Consider the following 21,395-nt stretch of genomic DNA (forward strand, 5'->3'; position numbering starts at 1 on the left):
TTATTTACAATTATAATTTTTTTTTTCTTTTTTTTTCTTATCTCGTTTTTTTTAATGATTTTTATTTATAGTCGTTATTAAATTCAGAGAATTACTTTATCAATGAAAAGTTAATTTGAAACATTTGTTAAATCGCTTCTTATCCCACACCTTTACAATCCCATTATGCATTCGTGTTGCATTTTTTTTTTTTCACTATTATGCCACACCCTAAATTACTTTGATTATATTTGTCATATCGCATTTAGGTGCGACTTAAACTCGTTAAAAATTGTTAGAAATTTCTGATTAATTGTTTCATACCCGTTTAAATGAACATGACTAGCTAGACAGAAGTTAATTATTAAAAAAAAAATGAAAAAAAGGAAATAATTAAATATTTCATAATTTTGTTTAATCAACATTTGAATATTTGACGTCATTAGAATCGCGTCATCGAGTGTTAAAAAAAGAGACATCATTTTGTTAGAAACAAAACTTGTGAAGAAAATCATTGGGAAGGGGTTAATATTTAACTGAGCATGCGCTAAAACTAAAACTCTCGACAAGATACCGTGCGGATTTAGAAGTTCGTAACGCGCGAGCTTCTTCTCTCAAAAGAGCGTCTTTCATAAACTTCGTTTTGGTTTATAACACTAAAAGGTAAGTGTACTTAAATTTTGTATTCATTTATTTATTTAATGTTAAATATTTCCAAATTTATTAAAGGATCATTAACTATTATAGAGTAAATTTTATTGCGAGATAATAAATAAACGTTTAAATATGTTATTTCAACGAATATCTTTTAGTTTGTGTTTATTCGTAAATTATCTATAATTTCAATGAAAAAATTAATAGAAAAAAATGAATGAGATATTATGTATTATTTTTAAGTTTTTGATCGATCGATCGATCGATTGATTAATTGATTGATTGATGGATGTACTTATATATATTTTATTTATTTATGTATTTATTTATTTTTTTAATTTATATATTTCGAATGAACGATAATTTTTTTCAACGTGTCATTTGAAAATCTATGTCAGTTTAATCTTATGCGACAAACTTCTCGATGGCGGCTAAGTTTCTAAATATATCGTGGTCGTCGTGGTGGCATCTAAAAGATTTTCTCCCTAAGTTTTCCATCCTTGCGAGTGTTACAACGATTTATTGAACGAAATGTTGTTGTTGATATTCACTTTCTTGTTTACATACTTACCTAAGTGAAAAGGAAAAAACTATACAAGAGAAAGAGAGAGATAGAGAGAAACCATAGTTATTTTACAAATAGTAAACTTATCGTTGTGTTAGAGTATAGTAAATGTTCTGGCATTCGTAGAAATAAACGTGGTGGGGAGAAAGGAAGAATGACCAAAGAATGAGAGCTTTTGGCACTGTGACAATACGCACGAGTAGAATCTATGAATTAGCACGTTTCGAAGAACACGTTTTCATATTTTTAAAAAGAATCTCGAAGAAAGTAGAATTTAAATGTAAATTTATGTAAATATTATGTGTGAAATTATTTTAAAACATTTTCTTAATAATTTTACCGAATGTTTAAAAAAGAAATATCTTTTAAGAATTAACAGATTTGTTTTATATCTAATTAAAAAAAAAAAAAATAAACAATATATGATTTAAATATAAATTTACAAGCATTACATATGCGAGTTTATTTCTAATTTTTATTAATAATCTTATGGAATCATTTGAAAAAAAAAATACTAATATTATGTGTAAATTAACCAATTTTTATCTAATTATTTAATTTAATATTTTATACTTTATTTAAACGTTTGTATTTAATTATTTAACCTATCGCTTAAAAGTTGGTCAACAAATTTAAAGTCAAACAATTTGAAATTTGAATTTAACAATTTTAAGTCAATTTCGAAATAAAATATATTTGAAAAAGAAAGAAATTAAGAACAAGAAGCTGTGTTATCTTTTAATCTGTCATTTGTTTGTCTGTAAGAAACGAGATGACTGAAAGGAACGATAAATCGATTTATTTCGAAGACAGGGTTTCATTAGGGATGTAAACTTCGTGTAAATAAGCAGATTCAATATTGGACTCGATGGATATAAATATTTATGTGTGCCGAGCGAGATGCAGTTGCTTGATGCCTTTTCGTTGGTTTACTTAACGTCAAACGATTAAGTGCGCTCTTTCCGTTTGAGTTTTCACATAAGTCAGAAAATCTTGAGCTTTTCAACTCGTCGAACGTATTTTACAAATTCTCAACCGACTATTTTCATTTTATTTGTCTTATTATTTTTCTTAGAACAATACGAAAATGCAATTATGGTACGCTTTAGTGATATTCGTTACGTGTCTTTTGGATTTTTCAAAACAAGTTGCCATAGGTAAGTCTAACTTTTTTAATTATTTTTTATAATCACATACATTCTTATTAGTATAAAATATACATAATATATGAAATTGTATTTTTATTTTCTAAATCAAATCATTAAATGTGATAAATCATGTGTTGGAATTATAACGAAAATTACTTTTAATTTGGATTATCAAATTTTTTTGATAATAATTTTTATAAAAACTCACACAGGAGGTTTTTTCGATGACGATGAAATGATTCAACACGCTTTTGAATTATCGATAAGATCGGTCAATCGAGAATATCCAAGTAACATTTATTTGGAACCTAATGTTCAATTAGTAAATAATGATGCATTCGATGTTACCAGTCAAGGTAATTATTTTTATTTTTAATAATACAAAAAAATAATATAACTTGAAATAAAAAAAAAAATAATTGTTTGAACGATTAGTATGCAACATGGTTGGTACGGGTGTGGCTGGCATATTTGGTCCACAAGATAAAGCCATAGCTGAACATGTGCAGAGCATATGCGACACGATGGAAATGCCACACATCACAGTTAGGTGGGACCCACAAGAAACACGCGGGAAAACAGTGAATTTCTATCCACATGCAAATACGTTATCCTTGGTACTTTTTCGATTATTTTTTTCCATTATATTAAAAAATGAGTCAATGGGACTTGTGCTGTACGCTTAATTAGAAAAATCTATATATAATTTTGCTTACTAAAAAATCAAATGAATAATAATTTACATGTACGTAATTATAGGCATATCAAGTATTAATAAAAGAACTGGATTGGCAAGAAATGATAATATTATTCGAAAACACCGATAGTTTGCTCAAAATTAAACCACTTTTAGAACTTCGTAATACAGGAATTGACATATTTTTGTTTCAATTAGGAAGTGGTCCAAATTACAGGTAAAATTATTGAATTATTGTTATTAACGCTAAGTCCTTCGAGACAATTAGCATTAACCGATTCTACAGTGTGGCGTCGAAACCTGTGCAGGAACGTAATTCAAGAGGTCAAGGAAACTGAAATCGAAAACATCGTGATCGATTGTTCCTTTCTAATTTTAAATGAAGTACTCAAACAGGCTCAACAAGTTGGTATTATGTCGGATCAGCATAACGTGGTTGTGACATCATTGGTAAGATTTCTATTGTTTTCTTTTTTATTTTTTGTTTTTGTTTTATTCATCGATCTTTTTATATACATACATTTGATTCGATGATAAATTTCATGCATATTTTTAGGATCTCCAAACATTGAATTTAGAACCGTACCGTTATTCAGGCGTAAACTTTACTGGTTTTCGTTTAATCAATCCGGAAGATCCAACGGTAATGGAGATTTTCAACAAACACAAACACGAATGGAGCTTATCCGGACCGGATAAACTTCGACTTGAACCAGCTTTAATGTACGACGCCGTTCAGCTTTTCGCTCAAACTTTGAAGCAATTAAATGGCGTTACAAACGACGACGTCAAACAGTTGCCTTGCAATGGTTCGATGAGCTGGGAACATGGGAGTACTTTATTGAATTTTATGCGCGTGGTACGCGACAGTCTCTGTCTACTTCCAATCTAAATAAAAAATTATATTTTTTGTTATTTTATTTACATTTTAATTTAAAAATAGAAATGATTATTTTTTTTAAACTGAAATTTTAATCATTAGTCAATTATTAATGCGCGATATAGTACATATTATTATATGTACATATTATTAGAATATGTTTTAAATTAATTTATTGACTCACAGAATATTCGATACAAATGATTCACTAATCAGATTGTTGATTAATAGCAATTTAATCACTCATCAATTTCAGACCGAAATGAGAGGATTGACTGGATTAATATGGTTCGATACTGCTGGATTTCGAAGTAATTTTCAATTGGATATTGTTCAACTACAATTAGAAGGATTAACAAGAATAGGAGTTTGGAATAGCACTCATACAAGTGGAATCGAATGGTTGCCAGAGATGAGTTCAATGAAGCCTGATTCTGAATTAAGTCTACAGAATAAAACATTTTTAGTATTAATATCTATGGTAAATTTTTCTTTTATTATCACATATCAAAATTTGTCCATTAAACAATATTAATCGTTTAATGTTATAGACAAAACCGTACGGAATGGTTAAGGAATCTGCTACGATGTTGTCTGGCAACGAACGTTACGAGGGATTTGGAATTGACATTATTGAAGAGCTTAGCAAATCACTCGGATTTAATTACACTTTCGAAGTACAAACAGACAGCGTTTATGGTTCTTATATAAATAAAACAGGAAAATGGTCGGGCATGTTGGGAAAAATTATAGAAGGGGTAAGAATCTTGACGAGTATATGCTCATTTAATAAATCAAACAAATTAACTCTGTCAAAGAAAAAAAATATTAAAATTGTTTTCAACATGAAATTGAATCAATTAGAATTGTAAAAAAATTATTCGACCAATTAGCAATATTACTTTTTGTATTTTTTCTAGCGAGCAGATTTAGCAATTACCGATTTAACGATAACGTCCGATCGTGAAAGTGCAGTTGACTTTACGATGCCTTTCATGAACTTAGGTATATAATTTTAATGAGAAATTATTTTCAAACAATAATATACTTGATAACTCTAATAAAATTAAATGTATATTATTTATTCTAATGAATCATCGTTTAGGTATAAGTATATTGTATCAAAGGCCAACGAAAGCACCGCCCAGTTTCTTCTCGTTTCTTTCGCCATTTTCTAACGACGTTTGGTTATGCCTGTTAGGAGCATTTATCTTTGTGTCAGTGTTATTCTCCGTGATCGGAAGATTGTGTCCAGCGGAATGGAACAATCCTTATCCTTGCATCGAAGAACCCGAGGAGTTGGAGAACCAGTTCTCGTTGAAGAATTCCTTTATGTTTACCATAGGAAGTATAATGCAACAAGGTTCCGACGTTGCACCTATGTGAGTCGATTTATCGATCTTTCAACCTCTTCAAGGTCGAATTTTTCATTTACGAAATTAGAACTTTTTCATAACGAAAAAAGATTATTATTCACGTTTTATTTATTTGATATATTTTCTGGTTAGAAAATGGGATTGGGAAATTCGCATTCGTGACAGAGACCTTGAAGGGATTAATGAAATGTCACTAAAAAAAAAAAAAATATATTTTATCGAAATATCTAATTTTTCTTCTTACTTTCTTTTTGTTATCGTTTAAAAAATTAATTTTTATTTTTTTAGAGGATTTTCAACAAGAATGATGGCAGGATGCTGGTGGTTCTTTTGTTTGATTATAATCTCCTCCTACACAGCTAATTTAACAGCTTGTTTAGCCATAGCTGCTAACATACCACCATTTAACAACGTCGAGGAATTGGCAAAACAGAAAACCATCAAATACGGTGCTAAAGGTGGCGGATCTACGTTTGAATTTTTCAAAGTAAGTTTCCAATCAAATGATTCTTCCTTTTGTTACTATATTCAATTAGAATTAATAATAAAAAAAATAGCGAATCGATTGTATTACTGCGTTTATAATTAAGTAAAACATTACACAAGTATTCTATAGCAACCCATAGAGGAATTCACGTTACGAGTATAAAAGTAAGACAACGTTCGATACATCAGACGACGAAGATCCTTTGGCTATAAATTAAATATGATTTTATGCTTACCTCGCTTATTTATCACGTTTTTCAAACCATTGTTTAATTCATTAGAAAAGTATCCCGATAAACAAAAAGCTTCCAAGCTTGTAGAATTAGTTAGTTGCTCGCCTAATAGTCAATCCGATGTGAGATATAAATAAATTTTGGTATTTAGTTTACATTTCTAATAGTAGTATTCAAAAACATACCCCCCCCCTACCCCCCCCAACAATTAATATATTTTATAATTGCTAATTTGTGATTTCATCATTTGATTTTTGTATAGTAGGAATCACGTAGTACCAATCCTCAAAAAGAAACGAATGTGAAGATGTTTTTCCCTAGACGAATGTAGAAACAAAAAAATGAAAAAAAAAAGAAAACAAACAAAAAATATATTTTTTTTTCAATCGCTTATTATAATTCTCCGCAGGAAAGAGAAAACATAGCCTCTATCTACCTGTTAAATGCTAAAAAATCCTCTGGCCCAAACAATCATCGCTTACTAATTCATCACAAGATGCCATTACATTCGAGTTAGGTAACAGGCAAATGAAACTTAGAAACGGTCATTCTAATTCAGCTCTTTGAAAGAATTATGCCAATTCCAAGGAGGCCTCCTACCAGACGTACAAGGACATGTACAACTACATGATCAGTACCGAGAACGTGTTGACTAAGGACAACGACGAGGGTTTGAAGAAGGTCCTTAATGAAAATTATGCCTTCTTAATGGAATCCAGTTCGATCGAGTACATCATTCAAAGGGAATGCAACGTTACCAAAGTTGGTGGATTGTTGGATCAAAAGGGCTATGGAATTGCTATGAAAAAAAGTAATTTTATATAATATCAAATATTATTAATTTATCGAGATTTATTAAAATTCAATTTTTATTTTTTAGATTCTCCTTATCGTCATCAATTAAATACGGCGATTTTAAAATTACAAGAAAGTGGTAGAGTAACTGAACTCAAAAAAAAATGGTGGACCCAAAAACGCGGTGGTGGTAAATGCGAGGTAAGTTATACCTAAACGTAATTATTATTTTATTATGCGTATATTAAAATGATATTTCAATTTTACAGGAAGGTGGTGCACCAAGTTCAGCAGAGGAATTGAATTTGTCTAACGTCGGTGGTGTTTTCTTGGTACTTTTCGTTGGTATTGGATTTTCTTTACTTTTCACGATATTCGAGCTCGTTTGGGATGTTGCTATGAAATCAATCAAAGATAATGTAAGTAAAAATTTTCCATCATTATATTCGTAGATATCCAAATTTGTTTCAATAATTCATAAAACCAATTTGATTTTGTATTTCAGTTATCATTTAAGGAAGAAATGATAGAGGAATTGAGATTCATAGCCAAGTGTACTACCGAGACTAAACCAGTTAGACATAGGAAAAGTTTATCGCAAAGAAGTGGAGAAGATAGTACAGAAGATTGCAGTCCACCTTATGGATTCGTACCAACTGTAATCACAACATCACCGGACGATGATAATTGAAAAAAATCTTTGATTATTATAATAACATCTTTAAATCTATCATTAGTTAGGAACGTTGACAGAAACATTCATTACCATTCGTTAGATCAACTGTTTAAGTAAACAGACCATTCACTCGGTCTAAATTCTAACTGAACTTACCCGAAATAGACAAGGATGAAAATAGCATGAGGATAAACCTAATTCTTTGATTAGCAATCGTATAAATTTCAACTTGGAATTAAATCTACAATTTCGTTCTACTTTCAATTATTGTTGATGCATCTTTTTGTGTGGTATACTATTTATATATATGTGAGCTTCTAAAAAGTATTGAATATCAAAGATAAGACTCATAATCGCGAGAAATCATGTTTTCTGGCATGATCATGTCCATACGATATTTCCTTTTTCCTGACCTAGACAAGACTCCCTCTAACCGTTGGTCTATGAGAAAATAGTTTGGCAGCAGCCATACGATAGTACGGATGCTGCTCAGTCGATGAAGATTCGTTTTAAGTGCCGTTTATAAATTTGACTCTTCTCTTGATAATTCATTAAAAAATCGTATCGTGCATTAATGAGATTAGATTTATTAATGGATTTTATTTATCCTTAAAAAAAAAAGGTTTGTTGAAGATTTTTCATTAATAATATCATGAAATTATTCAAATGATTTAAACGTATGAAAATTCTGAGAATATTTAATAATAACGATTATTAATTGTATTTAATGCTTTATTAACATTAAATTAAGATTTTTGTAGAAATAATATAGAGTAGATAATATTTGTTAAATTTTGATAAAAATTAAGATAAAATTAATCCTAAAGATACATTTTTACAATCACCGAAACTATGTCACGAGCTGTGCTCATAGTTATACCTCGCTGGTGCGGCTAAAGTTTCTAATTATATCGTATGTACCTAAGTTCGTGTGCCAATGCATTATATAGTTTGGAAACGTGCAGTGTTTATTAGCAAAAAATAAAATAATAAAATAATAAAAAAAGAAAAGAAAATATATATAATCTAGAAATCAAATAAAAAATGAAATGAAATCTAAATTTGTTTCTAATTATTATATACATTGATTGCATTATGTGATGGGTCAATAAAAAACAAATAAAAAGAAAAAAATGATTTTATCACGTTCACAGAATTATTAAAAAAATGCTTCTCATATGCGTCATCCTGTTTTTATTACCTTGCATTCAAGGATTTCCGAGAAGAGTTCCAATCGGTAAGTACAAAAATTAAAAAAAAAAAAATAAGTAGAAAATAAATGAGATTCCATTAAAAAAAATAAATATAACATATTTTTTAAATAACTATAGGAGTTCTTTTCGATGGGGATGAAATGATTGAAAGAGCGTTCCATTTATCGATAAAAAATGTTAACAGAAATGCTAGAATATCAAACGATATTAAAGCTTTAACATTAAGATCGGAACAAATTGACACCGATACATTCGATGCAGCAGAGAAAAGTGAGCCTAACAAGCATATTTCTAATCCGATAAGATTCTGTTATCCTATTTAAAATATCATTTCGTATTACAAACAAAAGTTAGACAACATAAAAATATTTCTAATCACAAATTATACAGATAATGTGTTTCTTTTAATTTCGATTCGATAAACCAAATAATAATTTTGTACGTAGCGTGCAAACTTTTGGAAATGGGCGTAGCCGGTTTGTTCGGACCGAAAGACAAATCTGCATCGTATTTTGTTCAAAGTATGTGCGATGCCATGGATTTGCCATACATTACAACTAGATGGGATCCTGAACAAACTCGAGGAAATGCAATTAATTTATATCCTCATCCCGAAGTTCTCTCAATGGTAAAAAAAGAAACACCACCCCTTCTTTCCATATAATTTCCACTAACACGTTCGATTTAAATATAATTTTTATCGCGTTTAGGTTTATTACAATATAATAAAAGATTTCAATTGGAAAGAATATGTAATTTTGTATGACAATACAGAAAGTTTGTTACGTTTGCAACGTGTATTGGAACTACAAGAAATAGTTGGTTACGAGATTAGAATTTATCATCTCGGTAATGGTCCAAATTACAGGTAACAAAAAAAACAAGATCATTATTAATCAAATTTTTTAAATTAAATTCAATAGAAATTAATAAAACTTTGATTATAAACTCAGAGATATTTTACGAACCGTCAAAATGTCGGGTGTCATCAACATAGTGATCGATTGTTCGTACGAAACTTTACCTGTGGTTCTCGAACAAGCCCAGCAAGTTGGTTTAATGTTACAAAAGTATAACATAATCGTAACAAATCTGGACTTGCAAACATTAGATCTGGAACCTTATAAATACTCAGGTGTAAACGTGACGGGTGTAAGAATGATAAATCCAGAAGACCCTTATCTCTTGGATATTTTTAATACTTCTTATCTCGATTGGAATTTAACAAATCCTATGCAATTAACAGTCGATGCAGCATTGGCCTTCGATGCTGTGCAAATTTTTGCTAGAGGTATGGCACTGTTGGAGGACAGTGTTAATGGTAATTTTAAAAAATTAGCTTGCAACGAAACGGATAATTGGGAATTTGGTAATAGTTTGAGCAATTTTATTCGTGCCGTAAGTTCTATTTTCTTATTTTTTTATTTGTTGTTATTTTAGAGATATCATACGTTTTAGAAATGTACAAAATTTTTAATCATTTATTTATTTACTTAGGAAAATATGCATGGATTAAGTGGACCAGTGAAATTCGACACATCAGGATATCGAAGTGATTTTAAATTAGAAATCGTCAGTCTTAACATAGAAGGATTAAATAAAGTTGGTGATTGGTATAGTACGAATAGTATTCGATGGGTACAAAAATCTGGCCTACCAGCTAATGAGATTAAAGTATTGCAAGACAAACATTTCATCGTTTTGATTTCTCTGGTAAAATTCTTTTAAAAACAAATATATTAAAGATTGGAATTATACTTGGCTGAGTTGAAAAGTTTTTCTTTCGATTAAACACATTTTTACTTAAAAAAAAAACAATGAAAACTTTATTTCAAGACTTAAAACTTTTTAACTAACTCACGTATTAGTAATAAATAAAAATGTTTTTATTTCTGGGGAATTTTTTTTTAGACATATCCATATGGAATGTACAAAGAATCACCTGATTTGAGAACAGGTAATGATCGTTACGAAGGTTTCGCTGTTGACATCATAGACGAAATGAGTAAACAGTTAGGATTTAATTATACTTTTGAAGTACAAGAAGATAACGTTTATGGTTCTTTGCAAAAAACTACTGGAGAATGGAATGGGATGATTAGAAAAATTAGAGACGGTGTAAGTTTAATAATCAGGTGGATTTTTTGTTTCAATAATTTGTACTTTTTTCAAAAAGAAAAAAAATATTATTAATATATCGGTATAGTGTGTATAGTCAGTGCTGCTATCTGAAACACTATCGGTAAGGAAGCAATCTTACTCCTGACACGTTCTTCCAAGCATCTTACTTTTAGTCGGTACAGAGACTTACTATAATAATTCATTAACATTATTATACGAATATTAATAAATAATTAAATAATTTGTTTATTGCAGAAAGCAGATCTTGCTATTACAGATTTAACGATCACTTCTGAACGAGAGAGTGCGGTAGATTTTACAACACCCTTTATGAATTTAGGTAGAATTAATCTAATTTTTTTTAATAAACAATATTAATTAAAATAAAAAGAAATTAATAAATATATTATATTATTATTATTTTTAGGTATAAGTGTACTCTACAGACAACCGACACAGGCACCACCAAGTTGGACTTCATTCCTTTTACCATTCTCTTATGAAGTATGGGGTTGCATTTTTGGATCATGGATTGTCGTGAGTCTTGTATTGTATATCAATGGAAGAATGAGTGCAGCCGAATGGACCAATCCGTATCCTTGTATCACCGAGCCAGAAGAATTAGAAACACCTTACACTATGGTTGACACTCCATTTTTCACTATTGCAACTTTACTCAACGGTGCATCTGATTTTGCTCCTGGGTGAGTTAATTTATTATAAATTAAATTTTATACTTCTAGATAATAATAATTATTATTAAAACAAAGTAATAACATAAATTGCAAAATTTAAACCGAAAATTCTGGCGCGTAGAATTTTTATTTACAAAAAAATTATGATCATTCGATTATAGAAGTTATGGTGTTGAATAAGAAAATTACTTTCTTATCGTTTCGAATTTATCGTGATGATAAATAAAATGTGAAAAGTAACTCATTTATCATTCTCGAAAGGAGAACAAAAGATAGAGCAACGTTTTCTACTCTAGCATACTTACATATATATATACATAATACTATACATCTTAACTTCTCGATTAATGGTTACCTGCAAGTGACAGAAGCTTTTCGTTTAAAAGAAACAGAGAACGTTCTTTAACCCATTTTTGGGTATTCTGAAAGGAACCAAGTGAAAAGTACTAATAATTCTTCGATAATGTCACGGATCGATACGATAAATTTTGAAAATTTCAACCTAACTTAACGTTTGATTCTTATTATTCATATATAATGTGTGTGTATACGTGTATGCGTGTGTCTTTTGAGAAAGAAAATTAATTTTTTGTTTATTTTTCATTTTGTCAAAACTAATCGAACAAAAATATCGAAAGTAATTTAAAACGGTCTTTTCAGACTCTTCCACTTAGCTACAGCACTTTACCCGAGCAAATATTTTTGTGACCCTGAATTTTATCGTCTCTTTCACTATAATATACTCACGGTACATGTTATACGTGTAGAATTACCAAACTGGTTTTGAATTAATTTTCGTTCGTTTCGCGTCAAAAATTTTTGGAATTATTTAAAAATTTCAATGACCCCGTTTGGGGTCACCACAAACCACTCTTTGAGAACACTTGGTTTAAAGAATGGACGTGTCTAGAGATGATATCTTCATTCGTATAAGCAAACAGCAGGTATTCGTTCGAGTATGATCGATTATTAATCTTTCGATTTTACTTTTTTTTTTTCTTAGAGGTATTTCAACGAGAGCAATAGGTACAACATGGTGGTGTTTTAATCTAATAATAAACGCAACTTACACTGCTAATCTAGCGGCAGCTTTATCTACCAGTCCAACAGTGTGGCCCTTTACGAAGGCAGACGAGTTGCCCTATCAAAAAGAAATCAAATACGGGGCGAAGAGAGACGGGTCTACAATCTCGTTCTTCAAGGTAAGAACATTTTTTCACCAACGTACAGTATTAAATGAAAAAATATGAGTAACATGATCGATCGATCAATTACGAATTAATCGTTATAATACATAATCCAAAGAAAAATTCATTTCTTTATCTTTAATTATAAATCTGATTTATGTGCTGAAAGTATCAGTAATTTAAAAAAAAATTTATTTTTTACTGCAAATGATATTCATTTGATAATACTGTATGATAATTAATTATGTAATTATTACATGAGTGACTCAGTTTTTTTCTTTTAATTTAATTAAAAAGTTTTATATCAGATAATGAGAAATTTATTTTATAAATTGAGATTCATTTGAAACAGTTTTTTAAGAAATCAATGTTCTTCAAATACAAATGTATAATGCATGTATGTATTTAAATCAAATATCAATTAATCATAATTTGAAATCTACCATATCAAGACGGCAACTTATGAGCCCTACAAACTTATGTACGATTACATGATGGAACACGCAAGCGAGGTTTTAACGGATAACAATGAGGAAGGTCTGAAAAAAGTGCAACAAGAGAATTATGCATTCTTCATGGAATCTACGTCAATAGAATATTTTACACAAAGAAATTGCAACGTCACCAAAGTTGGTGGTTTGTTGGATCAAAAGGGTTATGGGATTGCCATGAAAAAAGGTATACATTTAAAGTTAATTATCAATTTTTTAACACAACGCGTATATAAATACAAACTGTTTCGAGCATAATATATATATATATATATATATATATATATATATATATATATATATATATATATATATATATAATTTAAAAAAAAAATACTTATTATCTTCTGTACATGTTCATCTGTAATATATAAAATATACTTTTTTTGAAAATGAAGCTGTTTGAAACAGTCTGTAGGCGTATTATTCAAAACTTTTTATATTGAAAGAAAAAAAAATAAATAAATGAAAAAGAAAAGTAAGAAAGAAAGAAAGAAAGACGATGTAAGGTAAAAGAAATATATGCTGTCCTTGCAGATATATATTATCGGAACCAGCTAAGCGGTGCGATACTGAAACTGAAGGAGTCTGGCATAATAACCGAACTCCAAGATAAATGGTGGAGGCAAAAAAGGGGTGGGGATAAATGTAGCGTGAGTACATCGATACAAATCTTGATATAATTCGATCGTTAATGGGCGTCATACGATTTTCTCATTCTCTACCATGTGCTTCTGATTAATACTACCTGTTGATAATTATATATTATACTATCTTATACGATTTTATTTAAAGAATCATCTCGAGTTACTAAAGTTTTCTTATTTTCATTTTTAATATTCATTCTAATCGTTAATATCGCACGTTTTTAGGAAAAACCACCTGCAATAGCCAATCCGTTGAATTATGAAGACGTCAGTGGTGTGTTTATTGCTCTCGGAAGTGGTCTTGCTGTATCCTGGATTGGTACACTTTGGTCTTTTATCTGGAACATACGGAATGTTTCTGTTACCGAAAATGTAAGTTTTAATCATTTAATGTGCATTAGGTTTCATTATAATATTTCTTATAATTTTCCTATTTTTCATAAAACAAAAAGTCATAAAACGAAAAGAATAGTAAAAAAAATTCTTGTGTATTTTCACATAATTATTATTGACAGGTTCCTTTCAAGGAGGAATTCATGAGCGAATTGAAATTCCTATTAAAATGTGGTGGGACAAAAATAGTTACGAGAAGAAAAAAATCTTCGACCACGTCAACGGAAGATGATACGAAAAAACCAAGTAGTTAAATTTGATGGAATAAAAGAAACAAAAAAGAAATCTCTTCGATTAGAAAGAAATCGATTAAGAATTTTCAATCAACCCCTGGGTGTGAATTAGGGTTTTTACGATAGGAAGGATTTAATAACGGATGAGGAGGAGGAGGAGAAAGGAAGAAAAAAAATCACTTTTGGAATAAGAAATGATTGTAATGAGTTAGATGGAAGGTATTATTATTATAATAATATTCAACGTTATTCACGATAGGCCTAATATCGAAATTAGAGAAGAGTGTTTTTGTCTGTTTTTTGTTTTTTATTTAAAATATTTTTAAAAGCTTATAGAGAATAGGCATAGGACCACGCGACTAATGGTGGAGGGGGGAGGGATCTCTCTTTCTCGAGATCCATATAGACCAACCGTGGTCTATCGCAAAAGAATATAACGAAATTAGTGATAATAATGGTGAGCGGCGCTTTAATAAGCATTAGGTGTAACAACCTTCTGTCGTAAAAGGGCCGCCGCCAAAGGGTATCTCTCTCGGTGTAACGAAATTGCTTGCTCGTAAATATATGTTCGATGGACAGGCGAAACACACGATGTGCGTGCGCGAGCGCGCACATTGACCTTAATGAAGCTACTTTTCTGGCATAGAAAAAAGAAGAGAGAATATAAGAAGATAAAAATACAACGAGAAAGGGAAAGAAAAAAAAATAAGAAAGAAAGGAAGGATTAGAAGATCGGCGTGGTCCTTCAAAAAACGAGAATGTGATCGTTCAAAGATCATTTATGTAAATTTAAATGATCTTTATTATTATTATTCTTTTTTTCTTTTGAGATGATTACGAATTAGAATAATTTATTCATTTCTTATGTGAAGTAATACGCCTAGGCAAATATTTCTTCTTTTTTTTTTTCATTTAAAGTATTACTGTTATTTTATTTATTATTATTATTTTTTTTTGTTTTTAATGGAGTTACTTTTATAGAAATATTGAATGAATAGAATTAGTGTTGTGATGTAATTTGAAATATACATTAATACTCGAAAAAATATTTATTATTACCGTAATAATGTTAACTCTGAAATTTGCTTTGGTTTTATATAAGGTATTGTTTTTTCTAATCAATTTTTTAAAAGATACGGTCAGAATGGATGATAAGCTAAATAAGAATTTAAAATAATAATATAAATGATTTGGATCATTTATGGATTTTTCACATATAAAAATAAACTCATTAATTTGTTCATGTCACGTTTAGGTTGGATTTAAAATCAAAATAAAAGATAGAGAGAGAGAGAAAGGAAAAAAGTCGAAAATTAACGAAGAAAAAAATATAAATAGACAAAAAAGTCATAGCGGAAAATTGTAGGACGAGTAGTAATAGTCGTAAATGAGGGATTTTAACGAAGCCAGGCCACCGGTTCACTTTCTACAAGCGATAACTAACTCGACGCGTTCGTGGGAAATAAAAATGAAGGAAAAGGGTTTCGTTAAATTCCCGTCTTTACGATCTTAAGCCGTCACGCGAAATTAAAAAGTCATTCTCGTCTTGTTTAAAAAATAAACAAAAGTAAGCAATGCGTCTTTATCAGTCGAGTTCTTCGATTTTTGTTAATGTTTGACGTCGTTACGACGTGACGTTGCCGTAAAACGATGCGACGTCATGCAAAATACTCGAAGAAAAGTGAAAGAAGGAGAAGAAGAAGAAGAAGAAGATAAAATCACACATAAGAAAAAGGATAAAATTTCGAAAGATATATCGCGTGTTTTCTTACGATACATGCGTGCTCTCTTTTTTATTATTTATTTATTTATTACCAACGAGATTCCTTGCGATCGAGTGCTTTACATTTTGTAGAAAATATTTGCAATAGCGTATAAACGTGTTCCTCCTTCTTACTTCTACTTCTTATTTTTATTTTTATTTTTTCTGATTCTTCTATTCCATCTTCTAACAAATAATCAAATCGAACGTTACACCTTACATTACACTTTAAGATAGCACTCTTACCCGCATCTTCGAAGGATCGTAAAATTTTACAGTATGACTTAAAACATGTGTGTGTGTATGTGTGGATGTACGCATATGCGTGTAACGCTTTCAACGTGTATCGATTCTTTATAATAAAACACTTATCGAAGTAGAAAATATTTTCTATCATTTGTTTTATAATATAATGAAATGATACTAAATAATTAAATCATAGGTAAAACATTTTATTTTAATTATTTTATTTTAATGTCATCATTTTAAATATGTTAGCTTACAGAAAAAAGAAATTAAAAAGAAAATATTCTAAGAATAAAAATATCAATTTAACGCTCTAACAAATAAGTTATTTCGATAGATGAAATTTATACGATCCCATAGATTTTGTTAAATGTTCAAGGCGGTTCTTCTCATTGTCAGTCGAACAACATCGTGGGTGGGAAACACATACTTTCTCGAGGTAGTATTAAAAGACCATTAAACGAGGGGACATGACGTATGGCTTTGTGCGTATGCGAGTTCTACGGTGATTCTTGTCTCTGAAGCTACTTTACTTAAGAAAGAGACAGAAAAAGATCAAGTAAAAAGAAACGAATTCTCTCTCATGTAGCTGCTACTTAGCTACGCTTTAGCTTATCTTTACGTAATCGCACCTATAAATGATTGATAAAATTATTCGAAATCATGATTATGTATATTATATTCCATTTATATAAAAAAGAACATAACACAATTATTTATTCGTATAGAATTAGATGTACAAAACATAAACAAGTTGTTATCTCAAGTAGAATAAAAAAATATTATTGATGAACAAACATAATTACGTATTTTCTTGAACAAAATTTTTGTTAGGTAAATAGCAAAGAAAAAAGGAAAAAATTAGATCAAAAAAAACCCTAAAAAAGGGTAATTTAAAAAGTAGCGTCTTATATATTATTGTTTTAAGAAGAAACTTTTTTCATTTTTTTTTTTTTTTGAAAAACGAAAGAAAATCAAAACTCACAGTTGTGAAATTACAAGAGCGTACTCGGCCACGTTAAATTATTTCCAAGCGAAGACATTAACATTGTTGCAACAGGTACTATTTCATCGGACGCGTTCGTTCGAGCTACGATTTATAGTCCCTTGCCCGTTAGAAGTCGGAGCTCGAGCGGTATAGGCTCGAAGATTTAAGACCGGTACACTCGTCGTCGTTCTCAGTGTTGTGCATCGTCGCGACCAAAGTCACAATGAATTTCTAGCAGACGAGAGAGAAAGAGAGCGATAGAAAGAAAGAGAGAGAGAGAAAAGATGCTCCCGAAGTACCCCGTGTATCATCGTTAAGGGCGATGACAAGGCCGAGAAGGATGTAAAATTAGCACGAGCTTTGCTTTACTTAAATCGATTCAACCAAGGTAAGAAAAAAAAAAAGAAACAATATTCGCGATAATTTATATCGCTATTCTCTCATAATTTTTTTCCTCATTTTTACAATAAATTTAAACCGGTCAAAAAATATTCAGACTTCCGGCTTCAAGAAATTTAATATAAGAAGAGAATAAGATCTATAATATGTAAATTTTATATATATACATTTTATTTTTATTTCTATTCTATATAAGAGTTCATTAATTAGCAGGTATATAAATGTAATTGGAATGAGCGCGAGTATTAATGTAAAATAAAATCCTTCAATTACCTATCATATAATAGTTTGAGAAACATTTAAATTGCAATATTGGAAGAAATAAAAAGTAGTTTATAAGGTAGTTTAATTAAGATTCCTTTGGTAAAGTATTTAACGATATAAATCAATAGAATATAGTGAATCATTATACCATTCTATATAATTTGTCATAAATAGAGAGAGAACTCTTTGAAAGGCTTTGGAGAAAGGAAGGAAAACTTGATTCGGTAATCTTAAAGATTCTACTTCGTGAGTTCGAAGATGCGGGTAATCACTATAAAAAAAAAAAATAAAAAGCAATAATAAAATAAAATAAAATAAAATGAAAAAAAAAAAGATCAATGAAAGAGATTGAAGAAGGTAGGTTCGTGTAGTCCTTAAAAGACAGGTAACAAAGTAGTATATCATGAATATGTTAACTCGACAGTAGTTTCTAGCGTGCTCGTGTGTGGTGTCTAAGAATTATCATCGAGAGAAAAAAAGAGATTGGAAAATCGATTAAGAAATTACAGAGTGCTCGATCTTTCTGAACGACTTTTAAATCTCAACGTAAGTAAAGTTTTTTTTAAAGTAGTATACGATTCAAGTTTGAAGGACAGCTACGAAAGCGAAGATAAAACATAGAACGAATGAAGAAAATTGCATTTCCAGAGATTGGAGGTCGTCGGTTGTGTTCGTACGGTTAACTCGTTAAACTTATGAGATTACAAGGAATGAGATTTTCTGGGTTAGGGATTGATAAATACGATGCTAATAGCTATTATCGTTTCACGAGCCTATCTCGAAGAAGGTGGCTATTCAAGGTTGGTATGCGAGAAACCAGCATCCCTTCTTTCAAGATGTGCTTCACAAACGTCATAAAATAACTGAAGGAAAGATAACAGCCGGTAGGTACAAAGAAGAATCTTCTTCATCTTCCTCTTATTTTTCTTTTTCTTTTAAAGAGGATTGAAAGAAATAAAGATAAAGAAAAGAAAAAAATGAGAGAGGAAGAGAGAGAGAGAGAGAGAGAAAGTATGTTTGTGAATTACGTGAACACAGCAGCCACCTGTCTTCTACCTAAGAAAGATTTGAAACTCTAAAACGATATTGCGAGCTCTTGAAGTTGCAAGCTCGTTCTCTCTTTCTCTCTCTCTCTCTCTCTCTCTCTCTCTCTCTCTCTCTCTCTCTCTCTTTCGACGTCTAGCTCTAGCTTTACGATCGTTCTTATTCGAGAAAGTAACTACGAAGGAGTTTATGACTCTTTGGTAGTATTCTCCGAGAGGATGCCAATCGATGATCATGATCATCGTTCATTATCGATTCTATTAGCTTGAACAGTATAGTAGTTAATGGTCTAGACGAGTGAAGAATAAAAAGAATCAAATAATAAAAAACATCATTTCTATAACTTCCGTGTACAATTTAACCATGGTTTATATTTACCGATCAATACTTTATTCGTTTTCTTTGTTTATCATCTTCATTTTATTTATTTGTTTTTCTTTTCGTAGAATTCTTTCACGGTACCGAAAGTATGGTAAGAAAATCTTTTCTCGAAGAATTTCTACGAAAAGTAAATAGGTGTATATATATACAGGTTGAAGAGGGAACGTAGATTTCAAAGAGTGACGTGTCAACGCGTCTCGCGAGAGCAAAGCGACAGATCCTGAAAGCTAAAGGAAGATTAAGTGCCGACTACGAACGGACAATGCGACGTGTACGTCGAGAAGCCGTGGAGTAACGCGTTCGAGGACACCTTGTCACGAAAACCTTCTCGTCTCTGTCTTACCCCTTTCGAGGTCGAATAAATCGATCCCTAGGAAAGAAGTAACTGTCCTTTTCTTTGCCATCCTCCTTCTCTCTATCTTCTTTTTTTTTACTCTTTAAAATAGATATTTTATTTCCGTTTACTTGATCGATCAAATAAAATACCTACTCCCCGATTTCGAGTTGTAAGAAGTTCATCCCTTAAAAACGAATTCATTCCTGGAAGATAATAAATAAGAACTACTCTTAAGAGAGTTTATTTATTTGATCAATCTAATTTTTTTTTTGTTAACATTTTGCCTCAGTATTTTGTCAAATAGCAATTTGATTTATCATAAATAATAATATTGTTCAGTATTTAAAATGCTATCTAGAACGAAAGAAGGAAAATCAAAAATTTCAAAAAAAAAAAAAAAACTAAAGTATTGGATTGTTCGGAAAGTATTTTGTACTTTTTACACAAAAATTTCAATCCAATTTAATAAATTGTATCAACCATACATGTAATTATTGCATATTATCGAGTGCGTTATAAGTTTATGGCTAAATATCGTTTCATTTATATAAATATTTCTATTAAGTCATAATATTAGATAAAATGATAAAAATCAATTGAAAATACACTTTGTTGTAAATCTTCTCGAGTAAATCTTACCTAACGAATTTATCGATCTGATACGAATACAGAAATCTATTCTTATCAATGAATACATGTATTAGCGCGCGTGTACATGTATTCATTAATAACGTATAACGAATCTATTAGGTATAGGTTTAGCTTTGAAAAAAAAAATAAAATAAAATAAAAGAAATGAATCATCTTTTAAATGGGATCTGAGAACGTTAACGATTATAAATAGCAGAAGGTAGAAGAATTCGTATAAGGTAAGAGTGTTTTTCGATAAGAGAGTCCGTGTTCGATAATATTATCATACATTTAAAGTGCATTCAACGGTGAAGATATCCCTGATCATGAGTAGAACTCATGACAGGAGCTATTACTATAGTATTACTTGTACCACGACTTTCACCATCGTCTTCGTTGTCGTCGTCTTCGTCTTCGTATTCCTCTTCGTCTTCGTCTTCGTCTTCGTCTTTGTTCAGTCATTTTCGTGTGTACGAGAGAAACCGATACGAAACACGGCTACTACTTTACTTCTTGGCTGTACTTCCTCTGTGTGTACTCCTGTGAGATTAATTTAAAGAGCTCGTTTCTCGGACGCAGACACGAGAAGAGAGGTAAAATTTAATTACGCTTGGTATAAAGTCGAACGAGATATTGTGGGAATATACCGACGAGAAACGAGAGAAACCTTTATACACCTTTATAATACCAATACATTTAATCGCAATAGATATATATATACATATATATACACACACAAGACCCCAATGTTATTTGATTTTCGAGAAAAAGGGAAACCATACTTTCGATTTGATTATTATGTCTATCACTTAATATCATAATATATATATGATAATAATGTCGTTAGCTAATTTCACTTCAGTCGCGTGTGGGT

General features: G+C 30.3%; 2 protein-coding genes and 1 long non-coding RNA gene across 6 annotated transcripts; all 3 read left to right on the forward strand.

Moving 5' to 3' along the window:
• Positions 1-27: 27 nt before the first annotated feature.
• Positions 28-8,121, forward strand: LOC107064670 (glutamate receptor ionotropic, kainate 2). Of its 2 annotated transcripts, none has more exons than XM_089179392.1 (16): positions 28-642; positions 2,274-2,355; positions 2,559-2,702; positions 2,782-2,963; positions 3,106-3,260; positions 3,352-3,493; positions 3,600-3,902; positions 4,180-4,404; positions 4,475-4,681; positions 4,844-4,928; positions 5,029-5,305; positions 5,588-5,786; positions 6,589-6,829; positions 6,899-7,014; positions 7,083-7,232; positions 7,319-8,121. In XM_089179392.1, exons 2-16 carry the CDS (start codon positions 2,286-2,288, stop codon positions 7,502-7,504), a joined length of 2,682 nt encoding a protein of 893 aa, XP_089035518.1. In that variant the 5' UTR covers positions 28-642; positions 2,274-2,285; the 3' UTR covers positions 7,505-8,121. The 2 variants fall into 2 exon arrangements, with proteins under 2 accessions (XP_089035518.1, XP_015173121.2); XM_015317635.2 differs by having other exon boundaries at positions 6,607-6,829.
• LOC107064676 (glutamate receptor ionotropic, kainate 2) lies at positions 7,974-16,616 on the forward strand. Its single transcript, XM_089179393.1, has 15 exons — positions 7,974-8,110; positions 8,642-8,726; positions 8,821-8,973; positions 9,150-9,331; positions 9,414-9,571; positions 9,657-10,101; positions 10,201-10,416; positions 10,615-10,821; positions 11,080-11,164; positions 11,252-11,528; positions 12,523-12,721; positions 13,159-13,384; positions 13,735-13,850; positions 14,070-14,216; positions 14,360-16,616. The coding sequence occupies exons 2-15, from the start codon at positions 8,657-8,659 to the stop codon at positions 14,489-14,491; spliced, it is 2,613 nt and encodes an 870-aa protein (XP_089035519.1). The 5' UTR covers positions 7,974-8,110; positions 8,642-8,656; the 3' UTR covers positions 14,492-16,616.
• An 864-nt stretch (positions 16,617-17,480) lies between these two features.
• LOC149033469 (uncharacterized) lies at positions 17,481-20,154 on the forward strand. Of its 3 annotated transcripts, XR_016178838.1 has the most exons (6): positions 17,481-17,854; positions 18,304-18,486; positions 18,564-18,675; positions 18,778-19,013; positions 19,620-19,645; positions 19,706-20,154. It is a non-coding gene; the product is annotated as an uncharacterized LOC149033469 (long non-coding RNA). The 3 variants fall into 3 exon arrangements; XR_016178837.1 differs by having other exon boundaries at positions 19,620-20,154; XR_016178839.1 differs by lacking the exon at positions 19,620-19,645.
• The last annotated feature ends 1,241 nt before the right edge of the window (positions 20,155-21,395 follow it).

The sequence above is a fragment of the Polistes dominula genome, unplaced genomic scaffold (assembly GCF_049000335.1).
Source record: "Polistes dominula isolate Pdom_NZ unplaced genomic scaffold, Pdom_raw_medaka contig_373, whole genome shotgun sequence".
NCBI classification, from domain to species: domain Eukaryota; kingdom Metazoa; phylum Arthropoda; class Insecta; order Hymenoptera; family Vespidae; genus Polistes; species Polistes dominula.